The sequence below is a fragment of the Triturus cristatus genome, chromosome 12 (genome assembly GCF_964204655.1).
Source record: "Triturus cristatus chromosome 12, aTriCri1.1, whole genome shotgun sequence".
In the NCBI taxonomy this organism is placed as follows: domain Eukaryota; kingdom Metazoa; phylum Chordata; class Amphibia; order Caudata; family Salamandridae; genus Triturus; species Triturus cristatus.
Window position 1 is genome coordinate 452,178,993 of NC_140595.1, and position 18,580 is coordinate 452,197,572.

General features: G+C 43.6%; 1 protein-coding gene across 1 annotated transcript in view; it reads right to left on the reverse strand.

The window, feature by feature from the left end:
• SHCBP1 (SHC binding and spindle associated 1) overlaps window positions 1-18,580 on the reverse strand; it is a 185,859-nt gene that overhangs the window by 150,358 nt on the left and 16,921 nt on the right. Inside the window, exon 2 of the mRNA XM_085637554.1 lies at window positions 144-326. Coding sequence (XP_085493680.1) covers window positions 144-326 — 183 coding nt within the window. The remainder of the gene's footprint in view (window positions 1-143; window positions 327-18,580) is intronic.

Sequence of the window (18,580 nt, forward strand, 5' to 3'; positions counted from 1 at the left end):
CTGTGATGTCCAAGGAAAGAGCAAGAGATCAGCATCAACCAGATGTTATGCCCCTCATGAATGACAGTCGAAATACAGATCTATAACATCCCAACACCAAGAAAACAAGATATATATATATTTTTTTTAAAGATCAAACATACCCAGAATATAATCTTGGTAGGCTTTGAACCGCTCATAAAACAATAGTTGGTTTGTTTGGAATATGTCTGGAAAAAGCATATTTCCATCTGGCACAAGTCGTGCTAAAGCAGTTCCGGGTCGATGATGACTGCCATAATCACTGCTGCTACTGCCGCCATCATCATCTTCATCAGGAAACAAATCTGAGAAAAAATACAATGACTAAATTAAAAACTTTAGCATTTACTCAACAATCCTCCCTTTTCTGTGCGATTCTCACGCGTTCGGTGAGGTTTGCTCACGTGGTGTGAGCTATGGGAAAGCTCAATTCTTTTAAATAAAACAAATATGTAAAAAAAAAAAAAACATGGAATACAGAATTATTTTTTCATACTAAGAATCAGGTTGGAGGAATGTGTACTAAACCCCTCCTTCTGATAACAGTATACTATTCTCCTTCATTTATCTGTTCTACATAGGTTTTCCACAAGAACAATTTGAAAGGTTACCAAGTAGGATTCACCTGAGGTATTCTGGCTTGTGGTAATATTCCCTTATAAGCATAATTAATTGTGTAATCCCAGTGGCTAAAAAAAGATAGGGATCCTGCAGCCCTGACGATTGCCCCAGACCAGATAGGCTTTTTTTGTGGGCAGGATCTTTTGGGCGATTGCCAGACGGGTTTGAGCTACTGTGCTCATCATGCTCGCCAAGCAAAGTGCTTTTAACTATACCCAAAGTACTCATGAATAAAGGTGACAACCGAGGAACTTTAACGTATTTTAAGAGTATCTGTATCCTGTTCTATCCAGGAAGTTTTATGTAAGAACTCCCTCCTACTGCCAAAGGTTTGAGTCCGCCCCGGTAGTACTATCTTACCAGAGTTGAGAGAGGAGATCTATGATGAAGCATGACACTAATATGTGTGTGAGACATCTTCTTCCACTAAGGATGGCTTTCCTTGCATAAATCTTGACCCTTTTCTAATATAGTATCAACGGATGAGACCCCCTCTAGAAGTATAGGACGTGGTCTCCTTTGTGCATCCTTGATACATGGACCCTGCTTTTTGTGTTATTTGTTGCTCTCTCCTCCTCCTATCCCTTTTGTGATATGAGTTACTTGTAAGTCTGCACTGCAATTTCTCCAGCATATTTGTCCTTGAGCGTGCTTTTTTCAAAATATGCTCTTTGTCATAGGGGAAAAATTGCTGTTTTAATCTTTAATGTAATTTTCCCTTTTAGTACCCACTTTTTAAATCGGCTTACACTTTTACATACTCAAAGTTTGTATATTCTGCCTGCTTTCGCGATTGTTTTTAAATGCTCAATTAAAGCCATGATGATTCTACTGAGGAATTACCCAACCATTACAGACGTTAAATCACGAAATGAATAAACTGAAGGCTCAAATGTGGTCTCAATTCAAAGAGGATAAGCTCAAATTAGTGCTAGGTGATGGAAATAAAATAATTTTAAATAAACAGACATAGATAAAATATTCAGAGCACACTAGATAAAGTCTACAATTGGGCATATTTTTATGCTGAATGAAGGTTGAAGGAGCAACGCCAGAAATACAGACAAAGGAGAAATCCACCTGGGCAGAGGAAAAAAATGAAATCAACGCTCAAGGAAAACAGTGGTAAACATTTCACATCACATCTGCGATATTAGATCAAAATATTTGAAGAAAAAAAAAAAAACCACCACGCACAATTGCACTCCAAAAAAAACACAAGCTTAGGCACAATTTTAAATATTTATGCCAAACATCAGTGTTCAAACATATTTTGAGAAATTGATACATACAGTTGGAAAACTAAATAAATCAAGAATTTTCACTGGAAAAATATTAGACTATTTAAACCCAAATTATATTCAACAAGTTCAAAACAGCTCCAGACCAAGATACATACAACACATTTTGAGTGATACCAGGAATAGAAATTGGTCAAGAGTTCAAACCTGACAAAAACCATAGTAAAAGAAGAACATAAACATTTGTATATATACACATACGCACAAACATTAAAAATGAAAAGAATCTCGTGGGTTGGCTTTGTAGACTGAGTGCCCGGAATATTCTGGATATGTGAACATTCCAACCCTTAAGTACATACATTGACACAGTTTTACAGCCACCTGGCTCGATAAAAACTAACATACATTTCTCACACAATTAACTGCTTATTTTATTTACTTAGCTGAGTAAAGATCACTGCAGAAAACGTACACTGCATGTTGTGTTCTCATACACATCAATTACGCATGAAGACTGCTTATAAGTAACACTGAATGGATAGTAATGAATGAGATTCAACAAGAGACAAAACTGGAGTCTGTTTTACAATTAATGCATTTTGCACTTTAGTTCAAGGGTGAGGTCAACGTTTACCTGCAAATATGAGAGATGGTTATGCGTTCTAATGCAGGATACAGATGCTAAAAAATGTGTATGCCATATTGTGACTGACCCCGATATTGAATGAACAATAACCGAATCCCTGCATAATGGGGTACGGTCCGCTCGTAAGACTTCATCGCGCAGTACTGGAGGAGTTGGATGCCGCTGAAGTAGAACATGTTTCTGGATAGTTTTTATAGGGCCACGATATGCCTGCAGTTCCCGTAAGTACATGTACGCCAGTGTGTGTCATGGGTGGATGCACAGTGAAGAATTACGGGCCGACTTTAGCCCATTACACAGGGATTCCATTATTGTTAATTCATTCAATAAACAGGGTTCAACAAATCCATCCCTCTGATCTTCATTATCTGATTGGACTTCTACAGATAGCTACATATTTTAAGTATGCATGTTTGTATTATGGGAGTCTAACAGAGTGGAGCCTGCAAGGTTCCAGTACCTCCTCAGGCGGCTGGTTGGAGCCCACAGCAGGAAGCTGATTGGAGACCGTGGGCTCCATTTTAATTCCAGGTGCAGCCGGGCACCACCTCTCTTTGGTGTAGACATTGCTAAGCAGCAAAGCCCCTGCAGCCGCCGTGGTAGCTCCTCGTTCCAGCGGCATGCCCTACGCTGTTCACAGCGCAGCAGCGCCTCGACCACCAAAAGTAGGTACATTTTCGGCCACCCAGCTCGTGGCAAGAATGCAGCTAACACTAGAGTGCTATTTTGCCCCCCAAGAGCACACCTCCTTCACATATGCAGAGAAGTGAATTCTCCCCGCGCTCGGTGCCCCAAAGGAAGCGCTCACATGCGCTGATGCACCAGATGGGAGAGCACACACGGTCACCAAAAATCGTAAGTACTCCACACGCGCAAGTTTGCAAAGACCATGGCCATAGCAGCATTCCTGGGAGAGCACTGGGACACACCAGCAAGGTGCAGGCAGGCAGGCCAGCACAAGGGCCCTCAGTGTAAAGTGGAAGTCCTTATTTCAGCCAATAGGCAGCAGGTCAGCATTCCAGAATATTTTAAGTTCCAAGGCGGTTCCTCCTGGCAGTCCAGCAGCCTTCCGATTACAAGTCCACGCAGTGCCTACTTTCATGGGGGTCACAGCCCATGTTCTGGGGGGGGTGCACTTCAAACACTGTTTAGAAGTGCACAACACCCCCATTCACATCTCAAGCTCTGGCCCCTGACAAACTACAGGGCTGCGGAGACAGCATTGTAGAAAGCAGGCACAGCCCTAGTCAGGTGCAAGTGCAACTCCTCCCACCACCCTAAATGCAGTCCAGGCCTATTCAGGTGTGAGGGAAAAAATCTTCCTGCAACTTCAAATTTTTATTTATTTATTTATAAAGTTTTATATAGCGCGAACAAGATCCCAAGGGATATCAGAGCGCTTTACAATCAAACTAGACCTGGAGGCTAATAAAGTAACAACCACAAGATGAAAACACAAATGAATCGTAAAGTGCATCAAAGTTCACATATAAGTTATGTTAAACAGAGTACAGTGTACACAGTATGTAATTTGTGGGGGTATTTGTAGAGCGCAACGGTCGCTCCGGAAGGAGCATCTTGGCGCTGATTTCCAGGTAGAAGATCAAGTAACTTCCTAAAGGTAGAAAAGTTAGATGGCTGCCATGGTGTAGTCGTCGGAAAGATTAAAAATCCAAGTATGTCAATAAAATTTTTTTTTTTAAAAAAGTATAGTAGTAAATGTTGAAACAATGGAAGTAAGAACAATGTCAACGGGCCAAGGGGTTAGCCCAATTACTGAAGGAGTTTGTTGATCAGGAATCGTTTGACTTCCAGTTTGAACACCGTTGTTCTGGTGATTCTGCGCATTTCTGGAGGAAGAGAGTTCCATATCTTTGGAGCCGGGCCGGAGAAGGCTCTGTTAGAGGTTCTCTTTTTGTTCAGGATAGGTGGTTTCAAGAGTAAGGTAGTAGCGCTTCTAGAGGCTCTTACACCACAAGATAATTCAAGTTTTTGTGCCAGATACCTGGGCGTCTTGAAGTGGATAGCTTTGTGCGTCATCGTGGCAATTTTTAGCTGGATTCGTGCTTCATAGGGGAGCCAATTTAGAGTTTTTAGGACTGGCGATATGCGCTCATTGCGTTTGGTGCCTGTAACCAGTCTAGCAGCAGCATTCAATGAGGCCCTTAGCGGAGCCAGGGTGTATTTGGGCAGGCCACAGAGGGTTGCACTGCCATAATCTAGCCTCGGTAGGACAAGTGCTTGAACCACCTGCTTGAAATCCTTAAGTGGAAGGAAAGGTTTGATGTTTCTGAGTGTCCTTATCAAGTGGTTTGCTCCTTTACATGTGTTGCTGATATGATTTTTCATATTCAGGTTCTTGTCCATGGTGACTCCTAGAGATATGGCTGAGTTTACGATGAGCGGAGTGCAGTTGAAAGCAGTGAGGTGGCTCAGCCAGAGGTCAAGATTGGGGTGTGATTCTGAGGGGAGACGAGCAAGAATTCAGTTTTTGAGGTGTTGAGCAGGAGATGGTTCTCAGTTAACCAGTTTTGAGTATACGTTAGGATGGTGTGGAGTGATATGAGGTTTTCCGGGGATGAGATTTTCAAGTAGAGTTGCGTGTCGACGGCATACATGTGGAAATTAATATCCATGGAGTTAAGTGCGTTAGCTAATGGTTCCAAGAAAAGGTTGAAGAGGATAGGAGATAACGCAGATCCTTGGGGGAACCCCATGAGAACAGGCGAGGACTTGGAGAGAGAGAGTGATTTGCCTTGACTCTTTGCAATCTGTGATGGAGGAAGGACGAGAACCACTGTAGCACCCGATCACCAAAACCCATCCTGTTTTGCAGGATAGCTAAGAGATTGTCCGTGTCAAAAGCAGAGGAAAGGTCAAGGAGGATCAGGAGGCAGGATTTGTTTTGATCGAGAATCTTTAGAATGTCATCCATGACATGAATGAGGGCCGATTCAGTGCTATGCCCCGTCCGAAAGCCGGATTGATGTTGGTCCAGGAGCTGGTAGTTCTCAATGTGAGCACAGAGTTGGGACTGAACGCATTTTTCAAGGAGTTTCGCAAGGGTGGGTATGTTGGAGATAGGTCGGAAATTATTGAGGTCTGACCTATCAGCGTTAGGTTTTTTTAGTATAGGGGATACTTGGGCTGCTTTTAAGTAATCAGGGATTGTGCCTTGTGACAGATGCATTTACAATCCTTGTCCAGGTAGGGATGAGTGCATTCATGATTTCCTTGAAAATGGATGGGGGCAACGGGTCACTGAAGTGGTTAGAAGGGTTGATATTCAGGAAAATCTTTTTGATATCTTGTTCACTGAGTGGGGCAAAGGTGTCCCAGGCCGCATTGTTCTTAGGTATCAGGTGGGTAGAGTTGAGCTTTTCAAAGAGGACAGGTGGAGAGGCTGCCCTGGAGGAGAGGAGTCCGGCATTCTTAGCAGCGAGCTCAGATGATATGAGTTTAGATTTCTCAATGAAGAAAGAAGCAAGATCGTCACATGAGGGTGGACTGCTTCCAGGTTCCAATAGGTTTGGACCTACAATTGATTGCTGTTTGACCAATTCGAAAAGTTTCTTGGGGCGGTTTGCCGCTTGCTCTAATTGGAGTCTGAAATAGTTAGACTTGGCGTTCCTGATTTGTTTGTAGTAAAGGCTCCTGGCGTCTCTTAGGAGTTTGGAGTTGGTGCGAGGAGGGATTCGATCTCCAGGAGATTTCAACTGCCCTAAGGTTGCGACGTTCCGTGTTTAGGTTTTCATTATACCACGGTTTGGAAATTTTAGTGGAGGCATTTTTATGTTTGAGTGGAGCAATGTCATTCATGATGTTGGAGATGGTCACATTGTAGGAGTCAGTGAGTAACTGCACCTCCATCAGGTCCGCTTGAGAGGAGAGGGTCGATGTACAGAGGGCGGCTAGCTCAACAGGGTTTACTAGTCTGAGGTCCCTTTTCCATATCTTTGATTTCGTTGGTTGGGCCTTCCACAACTGTACCTCTTTGTTGATATAAAAAAGGATGCAGTGATGGTCTGACAAGTCACATGGAGTAATAGAATCCAGGGTGACGGTCTGCCCGTTACAAATAATGAGGTCAAGAATTTTTCCTTTATTATGGGTTGGTTGGTCACAATGCTGGGTCAGATCCTGATCAATTAGAAAGGCTTTAAGGCTTGAAACTGCAGGGTCTATGGAGTTAGCTCAGTGCAGATTAAAGTCACCAAGGAAGATTTGGGACACGGCTGAGTCAACATTTCCTCAATAAAGGGGAGATTGTCTCCTGGGGGGTGGTAGAAAGTGTGAAGTTTGCAGACCGGTAGGTTCTTACTTGAGATGTTGAGACAAGAGATATTCAATTAAGAGAGGGGGACCCCAAAAACACAATAAGGAACCGGTCTACGCGGGGTAAATAGCAATAACTGAAGAAAAAAACCAAAACCGGTTCAATAGATATATATAAGGGCCTAATAATTAGGTACCTGTTAAACTACAAGGCTAAACTGGAAAAGAATGGACAGATTGGAATACATAAAACACCCAACAAAAGTTATGGATATAAAAATATATCTTTTATATTTGTTTTATTTTTTTGTTGAATTATTAATTTCAATTTTTACAAAAATTCAGTCAAGTAAATACATATATAAATACAATCGAAACAAATCAATATGCATATCTGTAAATCAAAAACATGGTTCAGTGCCCCACACAAAAGTCAGATACATACATAAACACACTCAATCCAAAACACATTCAACACAACAAATCAAGTTAGAGGTGGAACAAATTATCCTTAGGTGCTCAAATGGATGTTGTAGTTAGTATATCATCCAGAAGAAGCCAGATGATACTCTAGGAAAAAGGAGGTCAGCGAATCAAGCGCCAACGCGCGTTTCGGTATAGGACCCACAAGGGGGCCCCCACCTTCATCAGGGCGTAGACCAAGGATAGTAAGGGGCAAGAACAGGACCTAAAAATTAATCAAATAAACATGTATGAACAATAAAACAAAATTAAATCCAACAAACAACTCACTATATTCTAATACATTCTTCTTCAGAAGGAACATCAATATACATCAGTCCAAAACAATTCCAGTTAATAGCATATAGTGGACAATCAAAATCGATAAATGTGGCCCAAAAGGTCCTAAGGTAGCTAGAGCGAACAAGTCACCCCTGATATATCAGTGTCAAATATAAGAAAAGGGTGAAACCAGACACCAAAGTCAAGGGAGAAAAGGGGGGGGGAGGCATTAGTCCTACATAGTGGTAAAAAAATCACATACAAAATTGAAAAGGAAAGCGCCAACACCAATGTTCCAGGTCCACGTGTGCATAGAATGAAGAATGCGCCAGTGAATGAAGAGAAAGGTAAACCAATTATGGTACATACTAAAAACTAAATCCTTGATATCAGGGTAGTGCCGTAGATATCAGTCTGCAGAACCTATATGCGAACGCAGTCAAGTGTCAAGAGGAGATATCCAGCCGTGTTCAAATAAAAGGGATTCACTCCGTCTGGCTGGAAAGTAGGCGTTCGGTATATGCAAAAGTCAGGCACACCGGAAATCTAAAGGAGGCAGTGTATACAATCAACATTGATCAGAGTTAAGACATGCAAGGGTAGCCTTACGATGCCGTAGGGAAACATGACTATGAATAAGACAAAAGGATATATAAGTAATCGACAACGTACTTAAATCAGCAGTGGCGCCGTACAAGGAGGAGCACAAAGGTTTCAAAACTGGTCTCGTGGAGCTCAGGAGCATAAGTGTACAAGGTCTTAAACCGATAAGTGGGTGACCAATTACCGAAACCAGAGCGGCTACTGGAACGTATGAACAATGTTTCTAGGAAGACAAAATAAACAAGAATATGTAGGACGGCCCATAATGATCGCTGGGAGCAGCATTTGAACGAACTGGTTAATCTCATACTAAGCACCGATTATATTAAAGCTACTAGGTAGGGTAGCCCAGAAAGATCAGCAGCGTATAAGACGCCCTGATAAATGAGCCCGCAGGAGATAGAGATATGAGACGAGCAAAATAAGGATTATAATAACGTCAATTAGCGACATAGGGGAAACGTCTACACAGTATAATGCTACCAAGGCACACTTACTGGCTGATAAAAAGTCCAGATCCCGCGTTCCCTCAATTCCACAGAGACGGCAAGAGTCGGCGTCAGTAATACCTTCGCTGGAGGCATTAGAAAACCCGCCGTTCTGAAATACATGTCGTCAATTAGCCGCTCACCAATAGGGCCGTCGGTAGGAGGGGAATAACTGAACATAAAAAGGGGACTGATACAATAAGGCTTTGTAAGGTATTCGAAAGAAATGGCGCCATCTTAAAAGAGATCATCGAATTCAATAGAGAATGATGCCACTAAAGACATGACAAACAGATATAATATAACATATATTAATCAAGGATGGTAGAGTCTCTCGACCAAATACTAAATCAAATAGATAAAATAAGAATTTGACATCGATTGGGTACTGTTCCAACACCCATGATGATAACGAAATCCAGAATCATATAAATACGGCGAATACACGCCTTGAGCTTGGAAAGGCATTAAAGAGACCGAAAATGAAAATAAAAACAGTGAATGCACAGATAACCTGAAATCAAGGGGATTGATCATAAAGACTGTTAAAAATAAAATATATCACATATTTGGTTGGTATGTGATATATTTTGTTTTTAAGGGAACGCGGGATCTGGACTTTTTATCAGCCAGTAAGTGTGCCTTGGTAGCATTATACTGTGTAGACGTTTCCCCTATGTCGCTAATTGACGTTATTATAATCCTTATTTTGCTTGTCTCATATCTCTATCTCCTGCGGGCTCATTTATCAGGGCGTCTTATACGCTGCTGATCTTTCTGGGCTACCCTACCTAGTAGCTTTAATATAATCGGTGCTTAGTATGAGATTAACCAGTTCGTTCAAATGCTGCTCCCAGCGATCATTATGGGCCGTCCTACATATTCTTGTTTATTTTGTCTTCCTAGAAACATTGTTCATACATTCCAGTAGCCGCTCTGGTTTCGGTAATTGGTCACCCACTTATCGGTTTAGGACCTTGTACACTTATGCTCCTGAGCTCCACGAGACCAGTTTTGAAACCTTTGTGCTCCTCCTTGTACGGCGCCACTGCTGATTTAAGTACGTTGTCGATTACTTATATATCCTTTTGTCTTATTCGTAGTCATGTTTCCCTACGGCATCGTAAGGCTACCCTTGCATGTCTTAACTCTGATCAATGTTGATTGTATACACTACCTCCTTTAGATTTCCGGTGTGCCTGACTTTTGCATATACCGAACGCCTACTTTCCAGCCAGACGGAGTGAATCGCTTTTATTGGAACACGGTTGGATATCTCCTCTTGACACTTGACTGCGTTCGCATATAGGTTCTGCAGACTGATATCTACGGCACTACCCTGATATCAAGGATTTAGTATGTACCATAATTGGTTTACCTTTCTCTTCATTTACTGGCGCATTCTTCATTCTATGCACACGTGGACCTGGAACATTGGTGTTGGCGCTTTCCTTTTCAATTTTCAATTTTGTATGTGATTTTTTACCACTATGTAGGACTAATGCCCCCCCTTTTTTCTCCCTTGACTTTGGTGTCTGGTTTCACCCTTTTCTTAAATTTGACACTGATATATCAGGGGTGACTTGTTCGCTCTAGCTACCTTAGGACCTTTTGGGCCACATTTATCGATTTTGATTGTCCACTATCTGCTATTAACTGGAATTGTTTTGGACTGATGTATATTGATGTTCCTTCTGAAGAAGGATGTATTAGAATATAGTGAATTGTTTGTTGGATTTAATTTTGTTTTATTGTTCATACATGTTTATTTGATTAATTTTTACGTCCTGTTCTTGCCCCTTACTATCCTTGGTCTACGCCCTGATGAAGGTGGGGGCCCCCTTGTGGGTCCTATACCGAAACGCGCGTTGGCGCTTGATTCGCTGACCTCCTTTTTTCTAGAGTACCATCCGGCTTCTTCTGGATGATATACTAACTACAACATCCATTTGAGCACCTAAGGATAATTTGTTCCACCTCTAAATTGATTTGTTGTGTTGAATGTGTTTTGGTTTGAGTGTGTTTATGTATGAATCTGACTTTTGTGTGGGGCACTGAACCATGTTTTTGATTTACAGATATGCATATTGATTTGTTTCGGTTGTATGTATAATATTTATGTATTTACTTGACTGAATTTTTGTAAAAATTGAAATTAATAATTCAACAAAAAAATAAAACAAATATAAAAGATATATTTTTATATCCATAACTTTTGTTGGGTGTTTTATGTATTCCAATCTGTCCATTCTTTTCCAGTTTAGCCTTGTAGTTTAACAGGTACCTAATTATTAGGCCCTTATATATATCTATTGAACCGGTTTTGGTTTTTTTCTCTAGTTATTGAGACAAGAGATATTCACAGGACGAGGGCGCAGAGGACTCAACGGGAGAGATCAAAAGTGTATTTCTATGAATACAGGCTAAGCCCCCGCCCAATTTCCCAGCTCTGTCTAACCTAATAATATCATGAGTGGGAGGTACTAGGATGTCAAGAATCGGAGTGGAAGCGGGATTTAGCCAAGATTCAGTGAGGATGATAATGTCTAAGTCCAAGTGTTGTATGCATCCAAGGTCTATTCAAATTAGCGCTGAGTCACTCAGGAAAGGCAGGACACACCTTAACCCCCCTTGTGACTGACTAGAGTGAATGCACATACCCTCTCTCCTGTCAGTCTAAACCAGACAGTGAATACACATCTCAGCAGGGCACAAAGACTCATAAGCACACAGAAATTCCCACTTCTAAAAGTGGCATTTTAAAAATAGTAATAAATCCTCTTTCACCAAAAAGCAGGACTTATTACTATTAGTCCAAACATACCAAACATGGCCACACTACCCCTCTCATATCAGAAATTTCCACTTAAGCACATATAAGGGAACTCCCCAGTGCAAACCTATGAGAGGGCAGCCTCACAGCAGTGAAAAACCAAAAAGGCTGTTTGTCACTACCAGGCATGCCACACAGTAAAAAGCATATGTCCTATCTTTTTCCTACACAGCACCCTGCCCTTCGGGCTAGTTAGGGCCAACCTTAGGGGCGGCAACCACTATGCATGCCACGTCACTGCCGCAGTAAACTGCGTGCACAGTCCCTGCAGCGGCATGAGCCCGAGATAGGTTTGAAAGGCTACTTCTGTGGCAGACGCAAGCAGCGCTGCAGGCCCACTAGTAGCATTTAATTTACAGGCCTGGGTATATGGGATACCACTGTACAAGGGACTTGCACATCAATTAAGTATGCCAAACAGGTGTAGACCAATCTTACCAGGTTTACAAGAGAGCACATGCACTTTCGCACTGAACAGCCGTTGTAAAGTGCCCACAGTTAGAAAACCAATAAAAACAGGTCAGAAAAAATACCAGAGGAAGGCAAAAAGTTCTGGGATGACGATGCAAAAACAGCCAAGTCCAACAACTTAACAACTACAGACCCATAACTAACCTCCCTCTCCTGGCCAAAACCATCGAAAAAAGTGAGCTTACACGACTCACCAACCACATAAAAAAATACAACTTGCATGACACTTTCCAATCTGGATTCAGGAAAGCCTGCAGTACAGAAACTGCAATACTGAACCTCAGACTACCTGCACAGATTTCTAGATGATGGCAAGGCCTGCCTCCTAGTCCTTCTGGACCTCTCAACTGCCTTTTATACCGTCAACCACGACATCCCACTAAACACCCTCTTGCAGCTTGCAGGCATCAAAGGAGCAGTCCTTCAGTGGTTAACCTCTTTACTGAACAAACACTTTCAACTAATGAAATTAAACAACGCAAACTCAAAAGCAGCGCCCGTCTCACAAGGAGTCCCACATGGATCAATCCGGTCTCCTTCTCCATTCAACCCTTATATAGAACCCCTCACAATGATCCTGAGATGAACCTAAATTGCTATTCATCTCAATGCAGATGACACGCAACTCTACACTAAAATCTCAGAGACATCCAGCACTTAAATGGCACTCTCCACAGTTAAATCCTGTCCGACTAACAACCATCTTAAGCTTAACATTAACTGAACTCCTTCTCACCCAACTCAAAGATAAATCCTTTCCTGTAGATACCTGGCTTGATAACCTCAGTGAACTAAACTGTAATCTATCCATATCCAACTCCGTGAAATTACTGGGAATTTCACTGGGCAGTTACTTGAACATGAAAGAGCATATTAATGCCTCTGCTAAAAGTGCCTTCTACATGCGGAAACACCTAAAATATATATATATATATATATATATATATATATATATATATTTTTTTTTAAACCTTCATCCCCATCGAAGACATAAAGACTGCCATGCAGTCCGCAGTCCTCCCTAAGCTAGACTACAGCAACGCATCATTATGGGAGTCACTTTCCCCTTTGAAGGCTGCACTGCACACAGCAGCTAGACTAATGTCGGGGGAAGAGATGCTTTGATCACATTATCTGCACCCTCAAGAAACTCAATTGTCTACCAATCGAGGCAAGAGCGATATTCAAAACTACTTGCATAACCCATAACACTCTTTACACAGAAAAACCAGCCTACCTCGCAAATAAATTAGCCAAAAGGAGAGCTCTTCGTAGCTCCGACAGTCTACTCTTGATTCCACCTAAATTTAAGAAAGATCAAACTCGCACCTGCCCCTAGAATCTGGAGCTCGCTGCCTCAAGATTTAGGTGACAATCAATTATTCCCTTACTTCAAGAAGGAACAAACTTCTCATCTTCAGCAAATTCTTAAACTCACACCCTTAAACCATCTGACTGCTTTGTTGGCTAACACCCACAACTTCTAAATAAATCTGAGCAGCACTCCATCAGAGAAAACTGTGCCTTTACCTTCCTCATCGTCACAACACCCTACCTTAGCTACCATCTATATCTATTTAGTCCATCTAGGCTACTGTCCGTTGAAAATGTCTTTATATACTGTTATTATGCATTTTATGTACTTCACATGTCATTTGTACAGTTGCTGCTATGCTAAATCTGTACTGCACTAATATATTATATATATATATATACACACACACACACACACACATACATACACACACACACACATATACTGTATCAAACTCAAAAGTGTCATGTATATATATATATATATATATATATATATATATATATTCACTGAAAAAACCATAGGTTTCACACATTTTATAGTTAGCGGAAATTTTACTGATAAAAAACCAAAGAAATTCCCCCGTTATAGTTAGTGCAGGCAACTATAACTCACGCGACCGCAATCCTCTGCTGATGCTAATACTGTATTTAGACACTTATTTGCCCATGTCTTCTTCCATAAATTTTTAGCTATACATATATTACAAATATTTTTTTTTCATAAAGACACATATGTCATCAGCAGAGGATTGCGGTCGCGTGAGTTATAGTTGCCTGCACTAACTATAACGGGGGAATTTCATTGGTTTTTTATCAGTAAAATTTCCGCTAACTATAACATGTGTGAAACCTATGGTTTTTTCAGTGAATTTGCAAGGTTTTTTAAATGCTAATTCCTAACTATAACGTGTGTGAAACCTATGGTTTTTTCAGTGAATTTGTACGTTTTTTTAAATGCTAAGTTACTTTACGCCATTCGTGGCGTGCGCGCCCACTTAACGCAGTTCGTTCCGTGCGCTTTGCGCACCGCGCGCCCACTTTACGCAGTTAGTGCCGTGCACGCACGGTGGGAACGCGGTGCGCTATGCGCACCGCGTGCCCACGTTACGCTAGATGGGCCATGTACGCACATGGAGGACATATGATGCGCTTCGTTGTGAAAGGTAATATTTTAATTTTTCGGCCGCCAGTAGGTAATTCCATAGCCACCTCAGATATCGTCATACGTACTATTATGTATTTCTTTTTACTCCACGTGGAACCCGTTGCACTTGATGCCATGCCAACTCTGTAAACCACCATATACACTTATACTATATCTTCCTCAAAAGTGTATCACCTTTATATCCTGATGTCGATCATATATTTCGTTAACATACTGTCACTATGTATCCATACTTACTCCTAATCTAATTCATGCAATTGAGAATTCACACATGCTGTGAAGTGCTGCGATACCTTTGGGTCACGTTTGTGCTAAACACAACTCGATAAGTAAATAAATAGGTGTTTAGAGTAGAAACAGAGATAAAAATTGACTGTGAATAATGGAGATTGTCCATTAACAATGGTAAATCTTATGACCAGTGTATTGGAGGCTACATTTGAGGTGCTTCTCATTCTGTTGGGGGTCTAATCTCGATGAAGACGAGGTTAGACAGCAGTCCATCACTCAAATAATCAAATAATGTAGAAGTGAGCAGCACAAAGGTCTCAAAATGGAACACAGAGGTACCACTCGATCCAGCTAGCACAAAGGTTAAATGGGTACTATAACCCAGTTCAAGCCTCAGAGGCACTGAATGTGAAAGGCTGGCTCAGGATATGATGTACACTTATGTAAGTGGACACCCTGCACTGATCCAGACATCCTTTATGGTGATTTCAGTGGTCTTAGACAACCTTAGAAAGCTCTCCAAGTGGTAGCTGTGGAGAGCAGATTTCAAGTGTCGTGCAGAAGGAGTGTAAAGCAGCTTGTTCTTACCAGTACACAATCTTATAGGTATAGAATAAGTGAAAAAGAACCACACAGTGTATTTATAAAAATATGTATTTATTAGAAAACACTAACACATACAGATATCTCTTAACCGGAGATATACACGATGCACAAAATACTTACTAAATAGGTAAGTAGTACAGAATACACAGTGGTCCCCAAGGGGAGATCAAACCGTATACTAAAATAGTTGTATGCGAACCACGACTCGAGTCAAGACAATAGTCGGAGGACATAGAAATGCTGGGGACCCAAGGAACCACCCAAGGTGAGTATCTAGGAGCTCAATGGAGGCCGTGTGCAGTGTGGGAACACAAGCTAGTTCTCCGTACAAATCAACATGTAAGTTGCAATTTTTTTTAAAGAAGAAGGACCCTTTCCAGTGGTCCTTGAAGAAACCCCGTGGAAGTCAGAAGGTTGGAGAGCCACCCCACTCGTGGATAACTTAGGAACCAGGATACCTGCCCCAGGGGAGCCGGGTACATAGGTGTGAAGTGGCGTCAGAAACCGCAGTCGAACCCAATGGAGGACTTCAGGAAGATGCTGCTGCTGGAGAAGGTGAAAGCGTCTGGTGGAACCCAAAGGTGGATTCAAGATGTGAAGAACCTGCAAGAGGAGAGGACAGTCTCTTTGCCACTCAGGAGTGACCAGGGGGCACGGAAGACGAATGCCCACCGATGTCGGTGTTGCAGAAGAGCTGACGGTAATCTTGAAATTGCAGCTGTGTGGACAAGGCAACGCTTTGGTAGACCAGGAGCCATACACCAGCTGTCCCACGTCGGAGGTTGAGGGGTAGCAGGTGGTGCAGTGTCGGGACCAGCAAGGTCCAGGAGACTCACCACAGGCAGGGGAGTCAGGGCAGGCCCCGAGCAATCCGGGGAGCCCAAAATAATTCAAATTTGACCCTAAACAGGACCCACAGGCTGGAGGCACTGGAATCGCAAGAGGACCTGGAGCAGCTACCAAAGAAGAGGGCCCATGGTGCAAGCAAAGCGATGTGGCCGAAGATTCTGGTCACCGGATATGTTTGAGGTTGGGGCTACTTGGAGTCCAAAAATCTTGGTGTAAGGAAGCCAACAAGCCTTTGCAACTGCAAGTCGGCGCAGTGCACAGGGGTTTGATTCATGTGGCTCCGACGAGGGATACTGGCCTCAAACTTGGTGAGAGAACAGGGCAGGCCACGAGAGATGTGAAGAACCACTACCTGTGTTGCTGAGCCTTTTGGAGTCCATAGGAGACCAGGTTCAGCAAACCAGTCAGCTTGGTTGCGGTGCCTGTAGATGCAGGGAAGTGACTCCTTCACTTCAAGGGAGATTACTTCAGGTGTCTTGGATGCCCACAGGGCCTGGACGGGTTCCTGTATGGAGCACAGGCACGGACGTTGCAGCAGACAAGCTGAGCGAAGAGATCAGTAGCAGCAGGAGTCCTGTCGGTTGCAGCCTTGATGTTCAGAGCGACGTCCAGAGTGCCGAGACGGTCAAAGTGGTGTCTGAATTGTATCATGTCCCACGACAAATCTAGGGATCCACCCACAGGTAAGCCCTTAAATACCCTAAGGAAAGGGTTGGGACGATACAGTGGTCCCTCCCTAAGGAGGGACTGGACAAGGGGGGGGGGGGGGGGGGGGAATACTCCCCTGTCCTTTGTCCAGTTTTGCACCAGAGAAAAAGCCAAAGGCTCTCTGAATAGAACTATGCATGGAGGGCATCAAATGTGCCCTGCACGCAGACGATGTGGCGCTGGCAAGAACCCCTACCCTGCCCTAATACACTAAACCCTGTCTGGGAGGTGGTCACACCTACCTGTGAAAGCATGCCTATTGTAATGCCTTCCCCTGCTCGAGCTTGGCTCAGCAGCAGGAGGGCAGAACCGTTTCTCTGGTCAGCAGCAGCCATGCTGTACTGTCCGGGTCTAGTAGACTGGTACAGTAGCCTAACGGAGGGCCATTACAGCGCTTGGAATCATACCTCCCACACTGTGTACGGTGTGAAATTACTATTCCAACATGCTTGATACCAAACACGACCGGGTTAGTTGCAGTCAGTTTCAAGATGGTCATTGCCTTATGACGCGGTGCCCCTCTATATGTTATATGGCTGTCAATCAATCACTCAATTGGGGGATTATAGAGCGCTCTAATCACCCGTGATGGTCTCAAGGCACGGGGGGGATGCAGCTCCAGATCAGCGGAAGAGCCTGGTCTTGAGGCTCCTCCTATAGGTGTGCAGGGTAGGGGAGCGTCTAATGTTGACTGGGAGCTCGTTCCAGGCCTTTGCTGCGACGTAGGAGAAGGCTCTTCCGCCTGCTCTGATTCTGCGGATGCGCGGGGTCTCTGCTAGGGCGAGGTTGACGGAGCGGAGGTTTCTTCTAGGTATGTGGAGAGACTCTTTCGTTGAGGTATTTGGGTCTGATGTTGTGGAGGGATTTTTAGGCATGGGTGAGTAGCTTTAAGGTTGCTCTCTTCTTGATGGGGAGCCAGTTGAGGTCTCGCAGGTGCTGGGTCATGTGTTCATGTCGTTGGGTTCAAAGGACGAGTCGGGCTGCGGTGTTCTGGATGGTCTGGAGTGTGGGAGGGATTTGTTGATTCCAGCGTAGAGGGTGTTACCATAGTCAAGTCTGCTCGTTATGAGTGTGTGGGTGACGGTCTTTCTGGCTTCAGGGGGATCCACTTGAAGGTCTTGCGGAGGGAGTTGAAGCAAGTGGTGGCGACGGCTTTGATCTGGTGGGTCATGGTGAGGGAGGAGTCTAGGATGATGCCGAGGTTCCGGGCGTGATCTGTCGGGGTGGGTGGGCTTCCGAGGACGATCAGGTGTTGTCCCAGGCCGAGGGTCCAGGGACGAGGACCTCTATCTTCTCCGAGTTGAGCTTTAGGCAGTTGTTGTTCATCCAGGCTGCGACGTCTGTCATTCCTTCCTTGAAGTTGAGTCTGGTGTCTTCAGGGTTCTTTGTGAGGAAGAGAATGAACTGGGTGGCGTCGGCGTAGGATACTATGCTGGTCCCATGCTGTCTGACGATGGCGGCGAGGGCGGCCATGTCAAGAGAGTGGGGCTGAGCGATGATCCTTGGGGGAACTCCGCAGTTGATCTCTGTAGGTTCCGAGAGGGAGGGTGGTAGTCTGATCCTTTGGGTTCAGCCAGCAATAAAGGAGCGGATCCGGCGAGGGCGGTACTCCGGCTTGGTGGAGTCTGGCTGCAAGAGTGCGTGGGATACGGTGTTGAAGGCTGCGGAGAAGTCTAGCAGTATGAGGGCCGTGGTATGGCGAGTAGAATGCAGATGTTGTCGGTGGCGGCGAGGAGGGCTGGTGTGGATGTGCTCGGT